The sequence below is a fragment of the Amblyraja radiata genome, chromosome 17 (genome assembly GCF_010909765.2).
Source record: "Amblyraja radiata isolate CabotCenter1 chromosome 17, sAmbRad1.1.pri, whole genome shotgun sequence".
In the NCBI taxonomy this organism is placed as follows: Eukaryota; Metazoa; Chordata; class Chondrichthyes; order Rajiformes; family Rajidae; genus Amblyraja; species Amblyraja radiata.
In genome coordinates, this window is record NC_045972.1 from 36,050,999 (window position 1) to 36,069,014 (window position 18,016).

Consider the following 18,016-nt stretch of genomic DNA (forward strand, 5'->3'; position numbering starts at 1 on the left):
TGTTCTTAATTTGTTACTGAGCTGTGACTTAAGTGAAATATTTATTAGCACAATCTGCGGAGCAGATATCGTGCCAAGGTTATTGTGTATTGCTGGCATTTGACGAAGTCCTTCTCTGGATGTTCTGACATTTAATTGAACAAAAGTCAGATTAATTTGAAATAGCCAAAGAGCACCAGTGAATTGTTCTGCTTAAACTCTGGTAGGAGTAAAAAACAAGTTGGCACGGAAGAAACGCTTTCAAAATAAACCAACAGTTAGACTTGCCATTTTATGACTTCCGTTATAAATGAATTGGTCCTCTGTTCAACGATTCAATATCCATATGACCCCCCCGCCCCCCGCCCCCCCCTTCCCAACTATTTAAAAACAGTAAAATTGAGAAAACTGAAACCAACAGACCAATTAGCCTCACATCAGTAATCCGGAAAACACAGGAGTCTATAACTAAGATTGATACAAGGACAGTTGGAAAATATCACCCGGATTAGACAAAGTCTGATAGATGTGTACAAACAAAATTGTGTTTGACTAACCTATTGACGCTTTTCAAAGGTATTTTATTGTCACGTACCAATTAAGGTACAATATTTAGCACATAGGATTAAGTCAAGTCACTTTTATTTCTATAGCACATTTAAAAAACAACTCTCGTTGACCAAAGTGCTTTACATTGGTGGAGGTACTAATGTTATACAACAGTGGTTCATAGATTAAGTACATACATAAATACATACATATAGCCCTCCCTCAGAGGATGTCAAGAAAGGCTTGAGAGTAAAGATGAGTTTTAAGTCTCTTTTGAGTCGATGGAGGGGGCAGTTCTGATGGGAAGAGGGATGCTGTTCCACAGTCTAGGAGCTGCAACTGCAAAGGCTTGGTCGCCCCTGAGCTTATGCCTAGACTGCGGGATGTTCAGTAACCCCAAGTCGGCCGATCTGAGGGACCTGGAGGTGGTGTGGTGGGTAAGCAGACTTTTGATGTAGGTGGGGGCAAGCCCGTTAAGAGCTTTGTAAACATAAAGAAGGATCTTGAAATTTATTCGGAACCAGACAGGGAGCCAGTGCAGAGAGGCCAGAATTGGGTGATGTGGTCTCTTTTTCGGGTGCCCGTCAGGAGTCTCGCTGCAGCGTTTTGGACCAGTTGCAGGCGGGACAGGGTAGATTGGCTGATGCCAGTGTGAAGGGAGTTGCAGTAATCGAGGCGGGAGGAGATAAATGAGTGGATGATCTTTTCGAGGTCGTCAAACTGGAGGAATTGTTTTATTTTTGCTGTCGTCCGAAGCTGGAAGAAGCTAGCTTTTACCACGGCATTGATTTGTTCATCAAATTTCAACGATGAGGTTTTTATCACGCCAAGGTTTTTGACATGAGGTTTGAGTAATGGGGTAAGGCTTCCAAGGCTGCCTGCTATTGTTTTGATTGAGTCCGAGGGGCCGAGAAGGATGACCTCAGACTTTCGTTTAGTTGGAGGAAGTTCTGGGCCATCCAACGCTTTATATCCTCGAGGCAATGGATAAGGTTAAGTAGATTTAATCAGTTGGGCTTCAGGGGGAGATAGAGTTGTGTATCGTCTGCATAGCAATGGAAGGAAATGCCGTGCTTTTGAATGACTTGGCCTAAGGGGAGCATATACAGGGAGAAGAGAATGGGGCCAAGGATGGAACCTTGTGGAACCCCGCGGCAGAGGCTAGCTGGGGAGGAGAAAGAGTTGCCTATGTTGAGGGTAATATACCGGCATGGATTGAGAATTAACTAATAGGCAAGAAATGGCAACTAAATGTATTTATTTTGAAGTGGCAGGCAGTGATTTATGGGATACTGTAGGGTTCAGCTTCTCCCGCCCCCCCATCTATTCACACTATTAATTATCTGGATGAAGGAACCAAATTTGCTAATGGCATGAAATGTGAGTTCATTCGGCGGATGCAGAGATGATTTGGCCAGGTTGATTGAATGGGCAAATGTGTGCATGGTATAATGTGCATGAATGTGAATTTAACGTAGTCAATAGGAAAAACTGGGGAATTGCTTACACACTAAGCACTGAAAGCAAATATCCTGGCCTTCAGCACAAGTAACTTTGAATACAAGAGCAAAGATTTATCCCCCAGCAAGGCCTGGTATAATTGTGTGAGGTTTTGGTGGACTTATCTTCAAAAAGGATGTAGAGGAAATGCGACAAAGGTTTACCAGATTCTTAGATCGCAGGTCTTGGTAAGAGGAAAGACTAGATAGACTAGATCCACTTATAGTAGAGTTAGACAGCTGTGAAAATGGTTTAAGCAGAAGGCCTGTTTAAAGCAGGGGTCTCCAAACTATGGCCCGTGGGCCACACCTGGCCCGCCATGAGATTTTATCCTGCCCGCAGCAAGCTCTTTACACATTCTATGTGGCGGGATATTTAGTGGGTTCTGTGGTAGCGTGGGAACTTGCACGTCAGTTTGCTCTAAGCTTCAGAGGTACAGCGCAGAAACAGGCCCTTTGCTCGCCCCCACCACCAACATTATCCACACTAGGGACAATTATACCAATCCAATTAATGTACAAATCTTCGGTGTATAACCAGTATATGTAGTTCCTTCATTTACAAACCTGTAAGTATTTGGAGTGTAGGCGGAAACCGGAGCTCCCAGAGAATATCCATGCAGGTCACTGGGAGAACGTACAAACTCCGAACAGACAGCACCTATATTCAGGAATGAACCCGGCAACCTGGTGCTTAATGGCAGCAACTTAAGACTGCGCCACCGTGCCGCACAATTATCTTGTACAACTATAACATAACAAATTATTGCAGCTGTTTTTAAAATCCCTCTGATAATTTTTTTACAAAAGGCAGATTCTCCCCCTACATTTTGACTGTGGGGGGAAAAAAGGGAAAAAGATCAATTATTTGCAGACCAATGACCTTGTTGCATTTGTTGGGCCAAAGGGTAAATTATGTCGGAGCAACCTGTTGAAAGCTATCATATGGCCATGCATTTTTTGTAGGTTGATGTATAAGTGGCGATGTTGCTGCCGATGAATGCGTCAAGGCAGTGTTTGTCAGGAGTTTACCCTAAATATCAATGTGGGAATTTGGGTGCAAAGAAACTAAAATCAAAAGTGTATTGAAAGTAACACCAATGGGAATTGAATCTCAGTGGAATATACAACATGCTGAGCAATTTTGCATCAACCAATACAATGCTGTACCTATACGTTGAACTGATCACACAGCCATTCGATGTAATACTCCGGATGGATGTGTTAATTGCTGATGCGCATTCACGCTCACTTTCTTCTTCCACTTGACGGTCACCTAACTACAGAATGACTTGTGCGCTCCATTAATAAGAAATCTCTAGTTTGCATGTAGTCTTCAGGGCCTTTTAAACATTTATATTTAGAGTAACCTGGGTATGGCTGCTTCTTCCGCTTCCATTGCTCGCTGTTTGTTAGGGCACGTCATTGCTTCCTCTATCGGGTTTGGTTGGAGTTGCCGTGGGTGGGGGGAGAGAGAGCGAGGAGGGCCAGGGTGTTGGGGGAACAGGGTTCAGCCATGCTCCCAACCCGCTGCAACAAACCCTCTCGGTGGGAAACCGGTATGTGTGTATGTAAATTAATTCACTCACACTTTAGCTTAAAGTGTGACCTTGGTTGAAAGCTACAAGTTTGGTTTTGAATTTCTTCCATTTGTTTTGCCTAAGTTCATTTTTAGTTCATTAAATTTATAAAGATGACATTTTTTTTTCCTACGGCCCGCATAAATGTGCCAAATATATAATGTGGCCCTCGTGCTGAAAAGTTTGGAGGCCCCTGGTTTAAAGTAATGATTAATATTGGTGCTGTATGCAGCAAGACATAAGAGATAAGTTCTCAGTTACAAATACATTTTGTTTCTAGCATTTATCACTTGTATCTGCCAGTGTAAATGCATAAAGGAGTAACTTGCCAGTGAAGAGAATATTATCATAATGACCTGAATTGAACAATTCTCAAACATTTGTTTTGATTTCTTGGCAAGATACAACTTTGCACTATTGTTATTAATTAAGATTTTTTCGTTTAGTTGAGTGTTCAAGTTTTCTGCTCATTTCAAAACACGTGGTTCTTTTCAAGTCAGTGAATCTTAATCTTGCCATTGTGTCTTGCAGGACTTGAAGTCTTAAAACAAGAAACACTTGTGGTTAAAAATGTCCCTATTCTTGGGTTGTATCAGACTCCATCAGAGGGTGGGGGAAGGATCGTCTTGTATGGAGATTCCAATTGCCTTGATGATAGTCACAGGCAGAAAGGTAAGAAGTTGGTTTGTGTTTTACTTTTGTGAATGTATCGCTAGAAGCTTTGAAGAAATCTGGAATATTCAGATGCACTTTCACTATTCGTGCCTAAAATGGAAATGTGTATATGCTCTTGAAATGGTATCTCAAGAATGGAAGCCATGTAGCGTAGTTAGTAACAGTATACTGTTGACCACAATGCTAGGGGTTGGCTCTCCAGCTTTCCAACTTGCTTGGCATGTTTTCCATTCATGTGAGCTGTCTGCAAGATGTGACTGAGTTGCAGCATTCTGCATTCAGTGTAACCGATCATCATAGAAACATAGAAACATAGAAAATAGGTGCAGGAGTAGGCCATTCGGCCCTTCGAGCCTGCACCGCCATGCAATATGATCATGGCTGATCATCCAACTCAGTATCCTGTACCTGCCTTCTCTCCATACCCCCTGATTCCTTTAGCCACAAGGGCCACATCTAACTCCCTCTTAAATATAGCCAATGAACTGGCCTCAACTACCTTCTGTGGCAGAGAATTCCAGAGATTCACCACTCTCTGTGTGAAAAATGTTTTTCTCATCTCGGTCCTAAAAGATTTCCCCCTTATCCTTAAACTGTGACCGCTTGTTCTGGACTTCCCCAACATCGGGAACAATCTTCCTGCATCTAGCCTGTCCAACCCCTTAAGAATTTTGTAATTTTCTATAAGATCCCCCCTCAATCTTCTAAATTCTAGCGAGTACAAGCCGAGTACATGCATCATGTATTGGTGCATGTCTCATCATGGTCATTAGGACTCATGGAATGCCCCTGTTTATTGTTGAGAAGCTGGTAATGGATTAAGAAAAATATTAATTGTTGTTTTGCAACTTGTAACTTCACGATCGCTTACAATGATTGCATTAGTTCTGTGCTTAACTGTAAAAACATATTCTACCTGTTGCCTTCATAACTGGCAAAAGCAATTGAATAGAAATGAACAAAATCACCTCGGAATCTGTATTAGATGTATTATTTTTAAAGCAAAACCTGTAACTGTGGTTCAAATAATGAATATCAAACAGATAATGATTAATAATAGCCAAGAACCTGCTCTAGCTGGTTATTTGATTGCATCAGTGAATTACTGTCTTCCAATAATTTGAGGTATGAAATGTTCCAGGTATAACCATTTTTAATTTAACAACAGCAATCTAACTTGTAATAAGCCCTGGTCATATTTGGTACCATACGTGGTGTTCAAATTGTAAGAGTGTGCTGCAAATTTGATGTAAAAATCTCTCCTCCATTTACTTGTAATTAGATTTTGCATATATAAGAGTGTTTTGAGCATTAAAATCTGCATGGTTTGAAAATTGCCTGTACGATGAAAGAACTCGTGGTCAAAAAAAATCGACCAATATTACATATCATCAACCAACCCAGTCAATTTGCTTCAAAATCTCATTAACTTAACAACCATCATACACTTTTGAAAGATGTGTATCTTTTCACTGATTTAAATTCCACTATGACATAGTAATATTTTCTTCACTTAACTAATTCCACACATGGGCAAATAAGATTAGACCGTTCATAAAATTTGCTGCCTTTAGTTGGAAATGATTGAAATACATTTTGTTCTGGAATTGAATAAATTGGTCAGGGAGTGTGGGATTATTCAGTTTTGCTGCTGCAATCACTCGAGTGTATTATACTAATCAATCTATAGTGCAGAGTGCTACCTTCCAGAAGGTTGCAGAACACAAACTTTCCAGGGACACAAAGGACAAACTGTAGAGAATGCCCCATTGAGGGTGCTCATTCTTTACGAGCTTGTGATGTCTGTCAACTATACCAAAGAACCACTGTGCTATTTTCTCCACTGTGGATAAGTCGGTCATTAAAGATCACACCTAAATGCAGCTGATAACAGAGGATAGCAGAAGGATGAATGAATAGATTAAAGAAACCCAAATCAGAAAATAGCTTTGAGAACGGCAACAAGGGAAAATATCAACTACAAAAGTGATGAACCTGATTATACCTTCAAAGCAGAGAGAAATTTGAAAATAAAGGCAGAAGATTTAAACATCAGAAAAGGATATTCTAAAAAATAGCTAAATTGCACTGAGATGTAGCCAGTTTGCATTGGCTTTTAATTTAAACCTTTAGTTTATTTAAGTTGTTTTATACTGTAATAGTTTGTTTCTATTAATCCCTGTATTACAGCCATTTGTGTAACCAAAATTCACTCGTACGTCATTCACACATCACTACCCAAGAATTCTAAGATTGGGAATAAAATTCACTTGTGGAATTTATGTGGGTAAACAAAAATTGAAGATTTAAAAACAATTAGTCACGCCATACAGTGAGGCAATACATTTTCGATATAATGTCACCATGTCAATTGAGTTGGCCGTCACAGCCGAATCCCTTCTTTGGGCAAACCTAACCTCTCTATTTTCATGGTATTTGCCACTACCTAGCAATTAGTAGCAATTCCATCAATTAATGATCAATATACTTAAATAGTAATCATTGAACCTTGTCTTAAATTGAAGTGTTTTTATTCTTTGTTGCCAGTATCCCCAAAACCAAACAGAAAGTTTGACAAGGCAAACCATAAAATGCTCTCTTCCCTTGGAAAATAGGTCTTAGAAAAAGGGCATGAAATTGTACTCGGAGGGCACGGGATGCTCAGTTCAAGAATGTTTTCATAGAAATCAAAGGATATATGTATTTGCTGAAAAGTGGAGCTAAGGAAGCGAGTGGTGGATCATTGTGGTATTTGAAATAGATGATAGACACAAAAACTGGAGAAACAGGCAGCATCTCTGGGGAGAAGGAATGGGTGACGTTTCGGGTTGAGACCCTTCTTCAGACAGAAATGGATGTTTGTGGTATTCTTGTGCATTGCGTAATACTCAGTATTACAAACTGAGTAGTTTGTGATATGTTTAAGCTAAGGCCTTGGGTACTGGGAAAACAAGATGAGTAAAGAGGCCAACAATTAAAGACGTCAGGAGAGGTGCTAAATAGATTTGTGTTCAAGAAGGAACTGCAGATGCTGGAAGATCGAAGGTACACAAAAATGCTGGAGAAGCTCAGCGGGTGCAGCAGCATCTATGGAGCGAAGAAAATAGGCGACGTTTCGGGCCGAAACCCTTCTTCAGACTGATAGGGGGTGGGGGGGGGGAGAAGGAAGGAAAAGGGGAGAAGGAGGAGCCCGAGGACGGGGGGGTGGGAGGAGACAGCTCGAGGGTTAAGGAAGGGGAGGAGACAGCAAGGGCTAGCAAAACTGGGAGAATTCAACGTTCATGCCATCGGGACGCAAGCAACCCAGGCGGAATATGAGGTGCTGTTCCTCCAATTTCTGGTGTTGCTCACTCTGGCAATGGAGGAGGCCCAGGACAGAGAGGTCGGATTGGGAATGGGAGGGGGAGTTGAAGTGCTGAGCCACCGGGAGTTCAGGTAGGTTATTGCGGACTGAGCGGAGGTGTTCGGCGAAACGATCACCCAACCTCCGCTTAGTCTCCCCGATGTAAATCAGCTGACATCTAGAGCAGCGGATGCAGTAGATGAGGTTGGAGGAGATGCAGGTGAACCTTTGTCGCACCTTGAATGTAGTCGAGGGGGGAGGTGAAGGGACAGGTGTTGCATTTCTTGCGGTTGCAACGGAAAGTGCCCGGGGAGGGAGTGGTACGGGAGGGAAGGGAAGAATTGACAAGGGAGTTGCGGAGGGAGCGGTCTTTACGGAAGGCAGACATAGGGGGAGATGGGAAGATGTGGCGAGTGGTGGGGTCATGTTGGAGGTGGCGGAAATGGCGGAGGATTATGAAATGCAACACCTGTCCCTTCACCTCCCCCCTCGACTCCATTCAAGGACCCAAGCAGTCGTTCCAGGTGCGACAAAGGTTCACCTGCATCTCCTCCAACCTCATCTACTGCATCCGCTGCTCTAGATGTCAGCTGATTTACATCAGGGAGACTAAGCGGAGGTTGGGCGATCGTTTCGCCGAACACCTCCGCTCAGTCCGCAATAACCTACCTGAACTCCCGTTGGCTCAGCACTTCAACTCCCCCTCCCATTCCCAATCCGACCTCTCCTCTACTCCCTCTTCACCCACGACTGCATCCCTAAGTACGGATCCAACGCCATCATTAAGTTTGCTGACGACACCACGGTGGTAGGACTGATCAGTGACAACGATGAGTCAGCCTACAGAGAGGAGGTCCAGCACCTGACAACCTGGTGTGCCAATAATAACCTCGTCCTCAACTCCAAGAAGACGAAGGAACTTATTGTCGACTTCAGGAAGGTCAGAGGGGGCAGACATACCCCCATCCATATAAACGGGACTGAGGTGGAGCGCGTCTCCAGCTACAAATTCCTCGGGGTACACATCTCGGAGGATTTGTCCTGGTCCCTCAACACCTCCAAGCTGATCAAAAAGGCACAGCAGCGCCTTTACTTCCTGAGGAGGCTCAAGAAAGCCCACCTGTCCCCCCAGATCCTGACCAACTTCTACCGGTGTACCATCGAGAGCATCCTGACCGCCTGCTTCACGGTATGGTACAGCAGCTGCACTGTTGCGGACAGGAAGGCACTACCAACGGGTGGTGAAAACCGCGCAGCACATCATCGGTGCCCCGCTCCCTGCCATGGATGCCCTCCACCGAAAACGGTGTCTGAAACGGGCTGGGAAGATCATTAAAGACCCCTCCCACCCCAACCATGGACTGTTTGCCCTCCTCCCATCAGGGAGGCGGTACAGGAGCCTCAGGTCTCGTACCAGTAGGATGAGGAACAGCGTCTACAACCATACCGTCGCATTGCTGAACTCGGAGTCCCGCCGATAGATTCCTCCGGTCCCTCCGTCCCCATTGTTTAATTATTCTGTATTTTTTATTATTCTGTATCCTCTTTTTTTAAATTTCTATATTGCACTACTACGGACTGACGCAAAACTGCATTTCGTTGTACCCATACTCAGTATTTGTGCAATGACATTAAAGTTGAATTGAATTGAATTGAATCTGTCCTGGGTCTCCTCCATTGCCAGAGTGAGCAACACCGGAAATTGGAGGAACAGCACCTCGTATTCCGTCTGGGTTGCTTGCGTCCCGATGGCATGAACGTTGAATTCTCCCAGTTTTGCTAGCCCTTGCTGTCTCCTCCCCTTCCTTAACCCTCGAGCTGTCTCCTCCCATCCCCCCGCCCTCGGGCTCCTCCTTCTCCCTTTTTCCTTCCTTCTCTCCCCCCCCCCCCCCCCCCCACCCCCTATCAGTCTGAAGAAGGGTTTCGGCCCGAAACGTCGCCTATTTTCTTCGCTCCATAGATGCTGCTGCACCCGCTGAGTTTCTCCAGCATTTTTGTGTACCTGCTAAATAGATTTATCAGGTTGTAAATTCCACATGTAACAGGAAACAGGAGGTTAAACGTTGATCATTGGTAAATTGTTTCAAAGATGTAAATTTCACAGGAGGTTAAATGTTGATCATTGGTGAATTGTTTTAAAGGTGTAATATTTACATTGTGTCGTGGGAATATAAAAATGGTGTGGGCGCTGTAAATCTTTCGAACACATTGGCTTCTCTGAGTCTACCCATGGACTGTTTAAGGCCTTGAATAAACCTTGATTAAGAAACTTGCCATTGCTCTGCAGTCTGAAGGGCCTCACCACGAAACATCACTTTTTCCTTTTCTCCAGAGATGCTGTCTGACCCCCGAGTTACTCTAGCATTTTGTGTCTGTATTTGGTGTAAACCAGCATCAGCAGTTCCTTCCTACACAAAATGTTCTTTGTGTCGGTTCATATCTGAGTCATAATTAAGAGGGCAGCAAGGCCCCACGTGAAGCCAGATTCAGGGTGCAGGTTAAACACAAAATTCCCTTCTAACAATATTTGTGTTCGTATGCCCTTTGAATTGTTTGGCTATGTTGTTTATAAAAGGGGATTTTGCAATCAGTAGGAAGTGATGGGGTGTTTTTGTATACTTAATGAATTTAATGCAGTTTTTTGTGACTTGGATGAAGATTTTGGATTCTTTCACTTTGAAAGACTAACTGTAAGTTTGTCCTTTATTTGCAGACTGCTTCTGGTTACTTGATGCACTCCTTCATTACACCTCATATGGAGTAATGCCCCCAAGTCTAAGTCACTCTGAAAATAGGCAACAACCTCCTTCTGGCGTAGATCATCCACTGCCTGAGCGCATGGAAGGTAAAGCTATTTGTAAAGTGATAACTCAAATAATAGGGAGATGTTCTGTTTTAAAATGTTTTTCATTGTTCTGTGTGGAGTCATTTGACAATAGCACAATGCACAGCTAGTAAAACAGCTACTTTGCAACTCCAGTTACTTGGCTTGTGAATACATGAGGTTCTTCTGGGTAGTGCGGGTTGGTAGCTCCATTGGCCATTGTCAACATCCCTGAATGTGTAGGTGAGTTATAGAATCTGGAATGGGTTGAATACTACATTTACATATCTGTTGTGCTGCTGCAAGTAAGGATTTCATTGTTCCATTTTGGGACATATGACAATAAAACACTCTTGACTTGACTCTTGAGCATGTGGGAAAAATCAAGTAGGTATTTAATTGTTAATGCAGACTTGCCTTGGATGTTGAAGTACCTGTTTTCATGCAGTGTGAAGGGCCTGTCCCACTTGGGCGTCATTTGCCCGTCACGCAGGATTTTGAAAATCCCAAAATCGTGGGGCGCCGCGCGCCGCGTGTCACTGCCTATGCCACCACGCGCCATGCGCGCGTCACGATGCGTGCGTCGTGACACGCAAATGATGTCGCGCAAATGACGCCCAAGTGGGACAGGCTCTTAACTCTTCTTTTTAAGACTACAGCCTTTGCTGTGAGATATGTCCATGCATCAAATTGGTCATTATTGATGATCTAAAATGGAATTGTAATTCAATCATTAATTTTAGATCAGCACCACAGTATACCATATATTTATTAACTTGAAACATTTTCCAAACTTTGATCTACCTTGCATTAATGTATGCGGTGCACGCTTGATACATTTTATTGAATTTTAATTAGTGTTAATTAAATTAAATATTTGTTAGCGAATTTGTTAACAGATTTCGTACCGGAAAAAGACACAACGTGCGGAAGTAATTCAGCAGATCTGGCAGCATTTCTGGTGAACATGAATAGTGCATGTTTTGCGCCTGAAGACGAATCCTGATCTAAAACATAACTTTTCCATGCTCACCAGAGATGCTGTCTGACTTGCTGTGTTACTCCAGCACATTTGTGCCTTTTTTGTGAACCTGCATCTGCAGTTCCTTGTGTCGAGATTTTGTACGATGGTTTGCTTCTAAAATTATACCCGAGTTGTTCGACAGGGGCTTTTATGTTCCATCTCCCTCTGCTGCTTCAGGAATAAATTGATATTGAGTCCTACAGAAAATTAGAAGGAAAACTGAGCTGTTATTTGTCACACGAAAAAACACTTCCCTGGGATAGTTGCGATTTACTTTTTTTAAACATTTAAAGGAATTCCCTAAAATCTTTGTGCTGAAGATTGTGCCTGTATTTGATTCTGATTTTTGCCCGTTTAAACTTTCAGGCAATCACTTGTATCGATTTTCAAAGGTTCTCGAACCACATCTTGCAGACCCCAAGCCACGTCCTCTGCCAGCATGTCCTCATCTATCCTGGGCCAAACCTCAGCCTCTAAATGAAACGGCTCCTAGGTAAGTGTGTGACACAGATGTAAACAGACACAAACCATGTTGCGCACATATTCTGAAGTGATTTTACAAAACATGAGTGTATTCATAAGTGTCCAAAGTGATGTAGATTCAGATCGGTGTATTGTCATTTCTTCCAGGAGATAATGAAATTCCTTGTTCACATGAAGTCCAAAAGTAACAAATGTGCATACGGCAGAGTGAAATGCATCGACAAATGCCAAATAGCATAATGGTGCAAGATTGTAGTTCAACCAAAATAGTGCAAATAAATATTAATAATGCAGTAATGAATGTAGTAAAATTAAGAATAAGAGAATGTGGCAGCACGCATCTCTAGGAAAGGGGAGTGAAAGAGGTGGTTTAGGAGTCTGATAGCAGTGAGGAAGAATATGTTCTTGAGTCTAGATGTTTGATCTTTCAAGCCTTCTTCCTGAAGGTAGAAAGAGGAAGGGGAATGCCCATGGAGGTAGGATACTTTCCTGACACAACACACTGTGAAGATGGATTGAATGGAAGACTATGACAAGTCTGTGTTGGACTGGGCTGTGGTCACTGCTCTTTGTAGGTTCAGGCAGTCAAGAGCAGAACCGTTGCAGTACTAGGCTACAATGCATCCCATCAGAATAATTGCTATAGCACATCTATAGACATTCAAGGGAATCCTCATGGACATGCTGAATCTTGTCAGAGCCCAGATTGGGCAAGGAGGTAGGTTTAAGGGGGAGAAAGAGAATATGGAGTGACCAAGTTATTAGTGATAACTGGGTCATTCCGTGTTTTTAATTTGGAAGAATGCAGAATCTTGAGATGAATTGCTAGAGGATTGAAGATTGAGAGGTAAAACCATGAGTCACTTAAAACAAGGATGAGAATTCCAAGAGTAAGGCATTGCATAACTTGGATCCAATGTGGGTGAATATGCAATTGGGAATATTTTAAATACAGGCAACAGACAGGACACAAAGCTACAAAGTTTTGGTGACCCAAATTTACAAAGGGGGCAAAACGAGCGAGATCTGTCATGAAATCTCAAGGTGAAAACAAATGCATGGTCTTGGGTTTTCAGTCGCAGATTGATTGAGGAAGCGAGAGGATCAAATTATGGACATCTTTGCAACAATGCACATGCTGTTCCAGTACTCATCTTGAGCTTGATGTAATCTCAAGATTGCAAGGTCTAGTCAATTTGAGTTACCAATTGGAGGTGGAATTGATAGTTTGGAAATAGTTCATGATGAGGGAAAAGTACGATGGTTTTGGGTCCCAATATTTCCCAAAAGGAAATATTTGTGACAAGCGGCCTTAAAACTAGGAGACATGTCAAGATGGGTACTGCAGGCATGTCGTGTTGATGGGAAAATATCGGAGGAATCCCATAGATGAACAAGTAGACTAGGAAGCTATTTGAAATAGCTCTCTGGCTATTGGTTAGTAAATGAAATGTCAGCCATCGGAATCCGGTTTTAAAACTGCAAAGATAACTAGTATTTCCAAATTTAAACAAAAACATGATAATTTATCCCACTAATAGTTCCCATTGGTTTCCAACCCTTATTCTGAACAGATAGCACTAATTCTCTTTACTGCCTTGAGTCCTGGTTCACATTTGTTCTAAGAGATTGCAAATAAACTTAATTCATAATGTCAGGGACAAATCAGACTTTCAAAAGTGCAATGTCGATACAAAATATTAACTTCTGGTCAATTATTCATCTTGTGCAATCAGTGCGAGTCAATACATTTTGGATTTAAATCTTTGTTCTTTGCATCATGGTGACTTATGGCCCTGTCCCATGGTACGAGTTCATTCCAAGAGCTCTCCCGAGTTAAAAAAAATTAATCAAACTCGTAAACACGGAGAATGAATGTAGCGGGTACGTCAGATCTCGGGGAGGTCTCTTAGCGGCTCGTATCGCTAACGGCAGGTTCTCGGGAAGACTCGCTAACAGTAGGTAAGCTCGGGAAGACTCGTAAAGATTTTTCAACATGTTGAAAAATGTCCACGAGAGCCCCGAGGACCGATGAGCGGCCATTACCGTAAATCTCCGAGTTCGAATCAGGGCAAACTCGGGAGAGCTCTTGGAATAAACTCGTACCGTGAGACAGGGCCATTAGTGTATTTTTTTAAAAAGGACATTTGTTGCTTTTGAGCAGGTAATGATGGCAAATATAACGGGGACAATTCCTGATGACATCATCTGGCAATATATGCATGTTCCATTTCCCAACTGAACTCTGGTTAACCAAGTTGAGGCAGTTGAAATGGTAGCTGGCTTAGCTTTTAATTTTCAAATTACCAGTGAATACAGATTTAGAATCTGGTGCACAAGTATGTAATGAGAAATCGGCATTGGAAAACAAACTATATTTTATCAAGACTTAAAAATTCAAGTTGTAGGTTTCAAATGTAATTTTTGCCAATGAGTTCCTTAATACCCGGTATGTGGCAGACTTTGTTCCACCCCTCAAAAATAAGTATATATTTTTTAGAAAGCTCTTTGGGTGCAGTCTTAAATCATTTCAGTAAGCAGCAGTTTTATGTTTTTAATTTTTGTGTAACATTTTGTGCAATCTAATCAGCAGTTTGCAAATTTCTAACCAGCAGTTTGCAAATTATAAATATGGTTTAAAATAGATGAGAGAAATAAGTGTATTTAGCCTTTGCTGCATGTAAGCATGTTTTATGTTGTGTTTCTTTCTCAGTAACCTTTGGAAGCATCAGAAATTATTGTCCATTGACTTAGACAAAGTGGTCCTGCCGAATTTTAAACAAAACCGTCCTCAAGTGCGACCTTTATCACCAGGTGAAAGTGGGGCCTGGGACATTCCTGGAGGTAAGTGTAGCAGCTGCAGTGCTAGTTCCAGAGACCTGTTGAACTCGAGACACTGAAACTGTATTAATGACTTGCCGCTGTGTGAATTAGAAAACAAGCATGCAGCATTTGTGTTGATGACGCCTCCCAGATCAGACCATTAAAGACGGTGGATTTCAGTTCCTCATTTTACGTGAATTTATACATTACAAATGGTACTAATTATTATTATTGCCAACAAAGTTAGATTAGGACTCATTGCTGAGCATGCTGTAGTATGAAATATGAAATCCGAGCTGCATGCTTTTGGTCATGATCACTGAATTAAATATTCAACGTCCAGAATAGGAGACCATTATTCCTGATGACTGATTTCTGGCGGTTCTAAGTGGGTGGCATGCTTAATGGAGGATGAAAGAAACTGAGTGAATGAAATGCTGATACAAATCTTCAAAAGAAAAAGTACAGTCTAAATTTGTTCCATTTTACTATTAGGTTGCTTTAGAAGCAGTTATCTTAATCATTAATTAGCTATTGGAATAATAACTTCTAGAGCAGTATAAAACCTGCAGTAAATGCAGAACATTTGGAAAGTGGTGCACAGTTTATAATTGAGAATACCACGTTGTCCTTTAGAGAAATGGACTCTGTTGAGCAAGTTGGCAAAAGTACCATAGTAGAGAAAATGCTGGAATAAGGAAGTGGTAACGGGCACTAAGTAAATAATAAAATTGGACAGGGTCGTCATTGATTTAAGAAAGTCACTTGTCAAATCTTTAGGAATTCTTTGAGATTGAGATGAATAGATTAGAACAAACCAGCTGACATACATTTAGACTGTTGGAAGGCCTTCAGTATAATGCTATGCAATAAAATATGAAACAAAATTAAAGTGCACATTAATGGGCATAACATAATGGTATGGCTTTGAGAATTAGTTGCTAGGTGGAAAACGGGCGAAACGGTCATTTTGAGCACAAAAGTGAAATGCTAAAGGAACTCAGTGGATCAGTGAGTGAATGAGACCCTTCATCTGGAATGAGAATAGCGTGAAAGTAGCTGGTAAAAGAGTTGGGGGAGAGATGTTGGGAAAGACCTAGCTAGTGATAGGGGGATACAGGTGAGGAAGAGTGGGTGGAGGGAAGGATGAAGATTGCAACAGCCTGGGAGGTGATAAGTGGAGTCATTTTTGGGTTGAGAAGCTACGCTAAATGGCTTGCTGCAGGGATTGGAGCTGTGATCCCTGCTAATGCCACCAGCTCTTCTAAATCTGTATCAATAATGCAGGATGGTATTGTGCACTGTGAGGAGGATGCAGAAAGATTTAAGGTACTGGGTGAATGTGCAAGAATTTGGCAAATTGAGTTTAGTAGAAAAAATATACAGTCGTTCTCTTGGGTAGAAATCCGTAACAGATGAGTGTTCCGAGAGATGTTTGTCCATTAATCACAGATTGTTAATGTACAGCTTCAGCAAGCTAATAACAAGGGAGATGTATGCTTGCATTTATTGCAAGAGAATTTGAGTATAAATGTAGAGAAAAATTGATTCAATTATATAGCTTCAGATGAAATGCATCTTGAATCCCAAACTAAGGTAGGCTATAGTTGAGGGAGTGTGAATGCCACAATTCACTGCATTGATTCCAATGATGGCGGGTTTGATGTATGAGGAGGAGTTAAGCACAGTAGGTACAGTGCGTCTTGTATTAAGGAAAATGAGAGGTGTTTGTACTGAAACATACAGCGTCATACGTGCTTCGGAGGGTAGATGCCGGGATGAAATTATGATAATAAACTGACACGTATTTAGATCAAATTCTTACATATGACCTACATAGATATGGCATTGCATAAAAATGTTTAAAGTTTAATACCTTGGTGAAACTGCACGAGTAGGAATTGCTTCAAAAAGCAACAACATTTGGTTTTTTTTTTATTAAGCAACAAAATTTAACAAATTACTTAGCTACATCTGTGGATTAATTCAGTAATCATCAGTCTAAATTTAGAGTTGTGGTTTTATTGTGGATAATTTAATCTCAATGATCAAAGTTGGGTGCATTTGTATTTAAATTTTTGTTTTGTTTTTTAAGGTATAATGCCTGGCCGATATAACCAGGATGTCGGACAGACGATTCCGGTCTTTGCTTTCCTTGGTGCCATGGTGGTACTGGCATTCTTTGTGGTTCAAATAAAGTCAAAGAGCAAGCCAAAGAGACGGAAACCACGGGTCAAACGTCCTCTACTGCTTCAGCAGGTGCACCCGCCAAAAACTCCCTCTGTGTAATTGGACAGTGAGCGATTCACCCAGATCCACCTAATTACCATCCACCCAGAGAACTGAGAATTCTGCTCTCAGCAGCTCCCGATGAGCACAGTGCTTCGTTTAAAACAAAAACACTATGAAAGCCACTTGATTGGTTTGTTGACCTTTTTAACACTCGGAGATGATGTAATTTTATCAAGTTGAGAAGACCTTTTTACAGCAACCGTAACTACCAAAGACATTGTGTTTAGGTTGCTCTATATTTATATTTCTCTAAGAGCAGAATTGTAAACAGATCGGCCAGTACAGACATTGGGATCTCCCTCTTCAGTTCTTGGTTTTATTTTGTCATCATGTCAAACAATTGTTTTGTTACAAGGACATTTATTGATGTAAAATGTATTTTGTAACTCGAATCTGCAACCTTGCCAGATTTAAGAATTAATTACTGATTTTTGTGTATTGTGTACAGTGGCAGAAGGCAGGAATAATGGATTGAGGAAACTCTATCAAGGGGCTCTGGCTTGAATTGACTTATTTTTATAAAATGGAACTACCATGTCTCTCTGTAAATATTTAAAATGGCAGTTTACAATCTATTTTCACCATTGTCGGTGAATAAATTTACACTATCTGCAAGTATACACTGTCTGGCAAGTTAATTATGTTCTTGGTCATATATTTTTGTATAATTTCAAATGTTTCCAAGTAGAGTGTACCTTAACTTGTGTGAACATAATGTTATAGAGTCATACTGCGTGGAAACAGGCCTGTCGGCTCACCTTGCCCATACCGACCAACATGCCCCATCTACACTAGTTCCACCTGCCTGCGTTTGTCCCATATCCCTTTAAGTCGGTCCTATCCATGTTCCTTTCAAAATGTTTCTTAAATGTTGTGATAGTACCTGCAGCTCGTTCCATACACCCACCACGCTATGTGTGAAAAAGCTTCCCCTCAGGTTAGTAT

The 18,016-nt window shown here is 41.6% G+C and overlaps 1 protein-coding gene across 3 annotated transcripts in view; it reads left to right on the forward strand.

The window, feature by feature from the left end:
* The window catches only part of mbtps1 (membrane bound transcription factor peptidase, site 1), an 85,246-nt gene extending 67,557 nt beyond the window's left edge, over positions 1-17,689 (forward strand). For all 3 annotated transcript variants that reach the window (XM_033036157.1, XM_033036156.1, XM_033036158.1), the window contains exons 19-23: positions 4,139-4,279; positions 10,339-10,470; positions 11,840-11,966; positions 14,670-14,800; positions 16,875-17,689. In XM_033036157.1, the coding sequence (XP_032892048.1) occupies positions 4,139-4,279; positions 10,339-10,470; positions 11,840-11,966; positions 14,670-14,800; positions 16,875-17,068 (725 nt within the window). In that variant the 3' untranslated portion in view covers positions 17,069-17,689. The remainder of the gene's footprint in view (positions 1-4,138; positions 4,280-10,338; positions 10,471-11,839; positions 11,967-14,669; positions 14,801-16,874) is intronic.
* Positions 17,690-18,016: the final 327 nt, after the last annotated feature.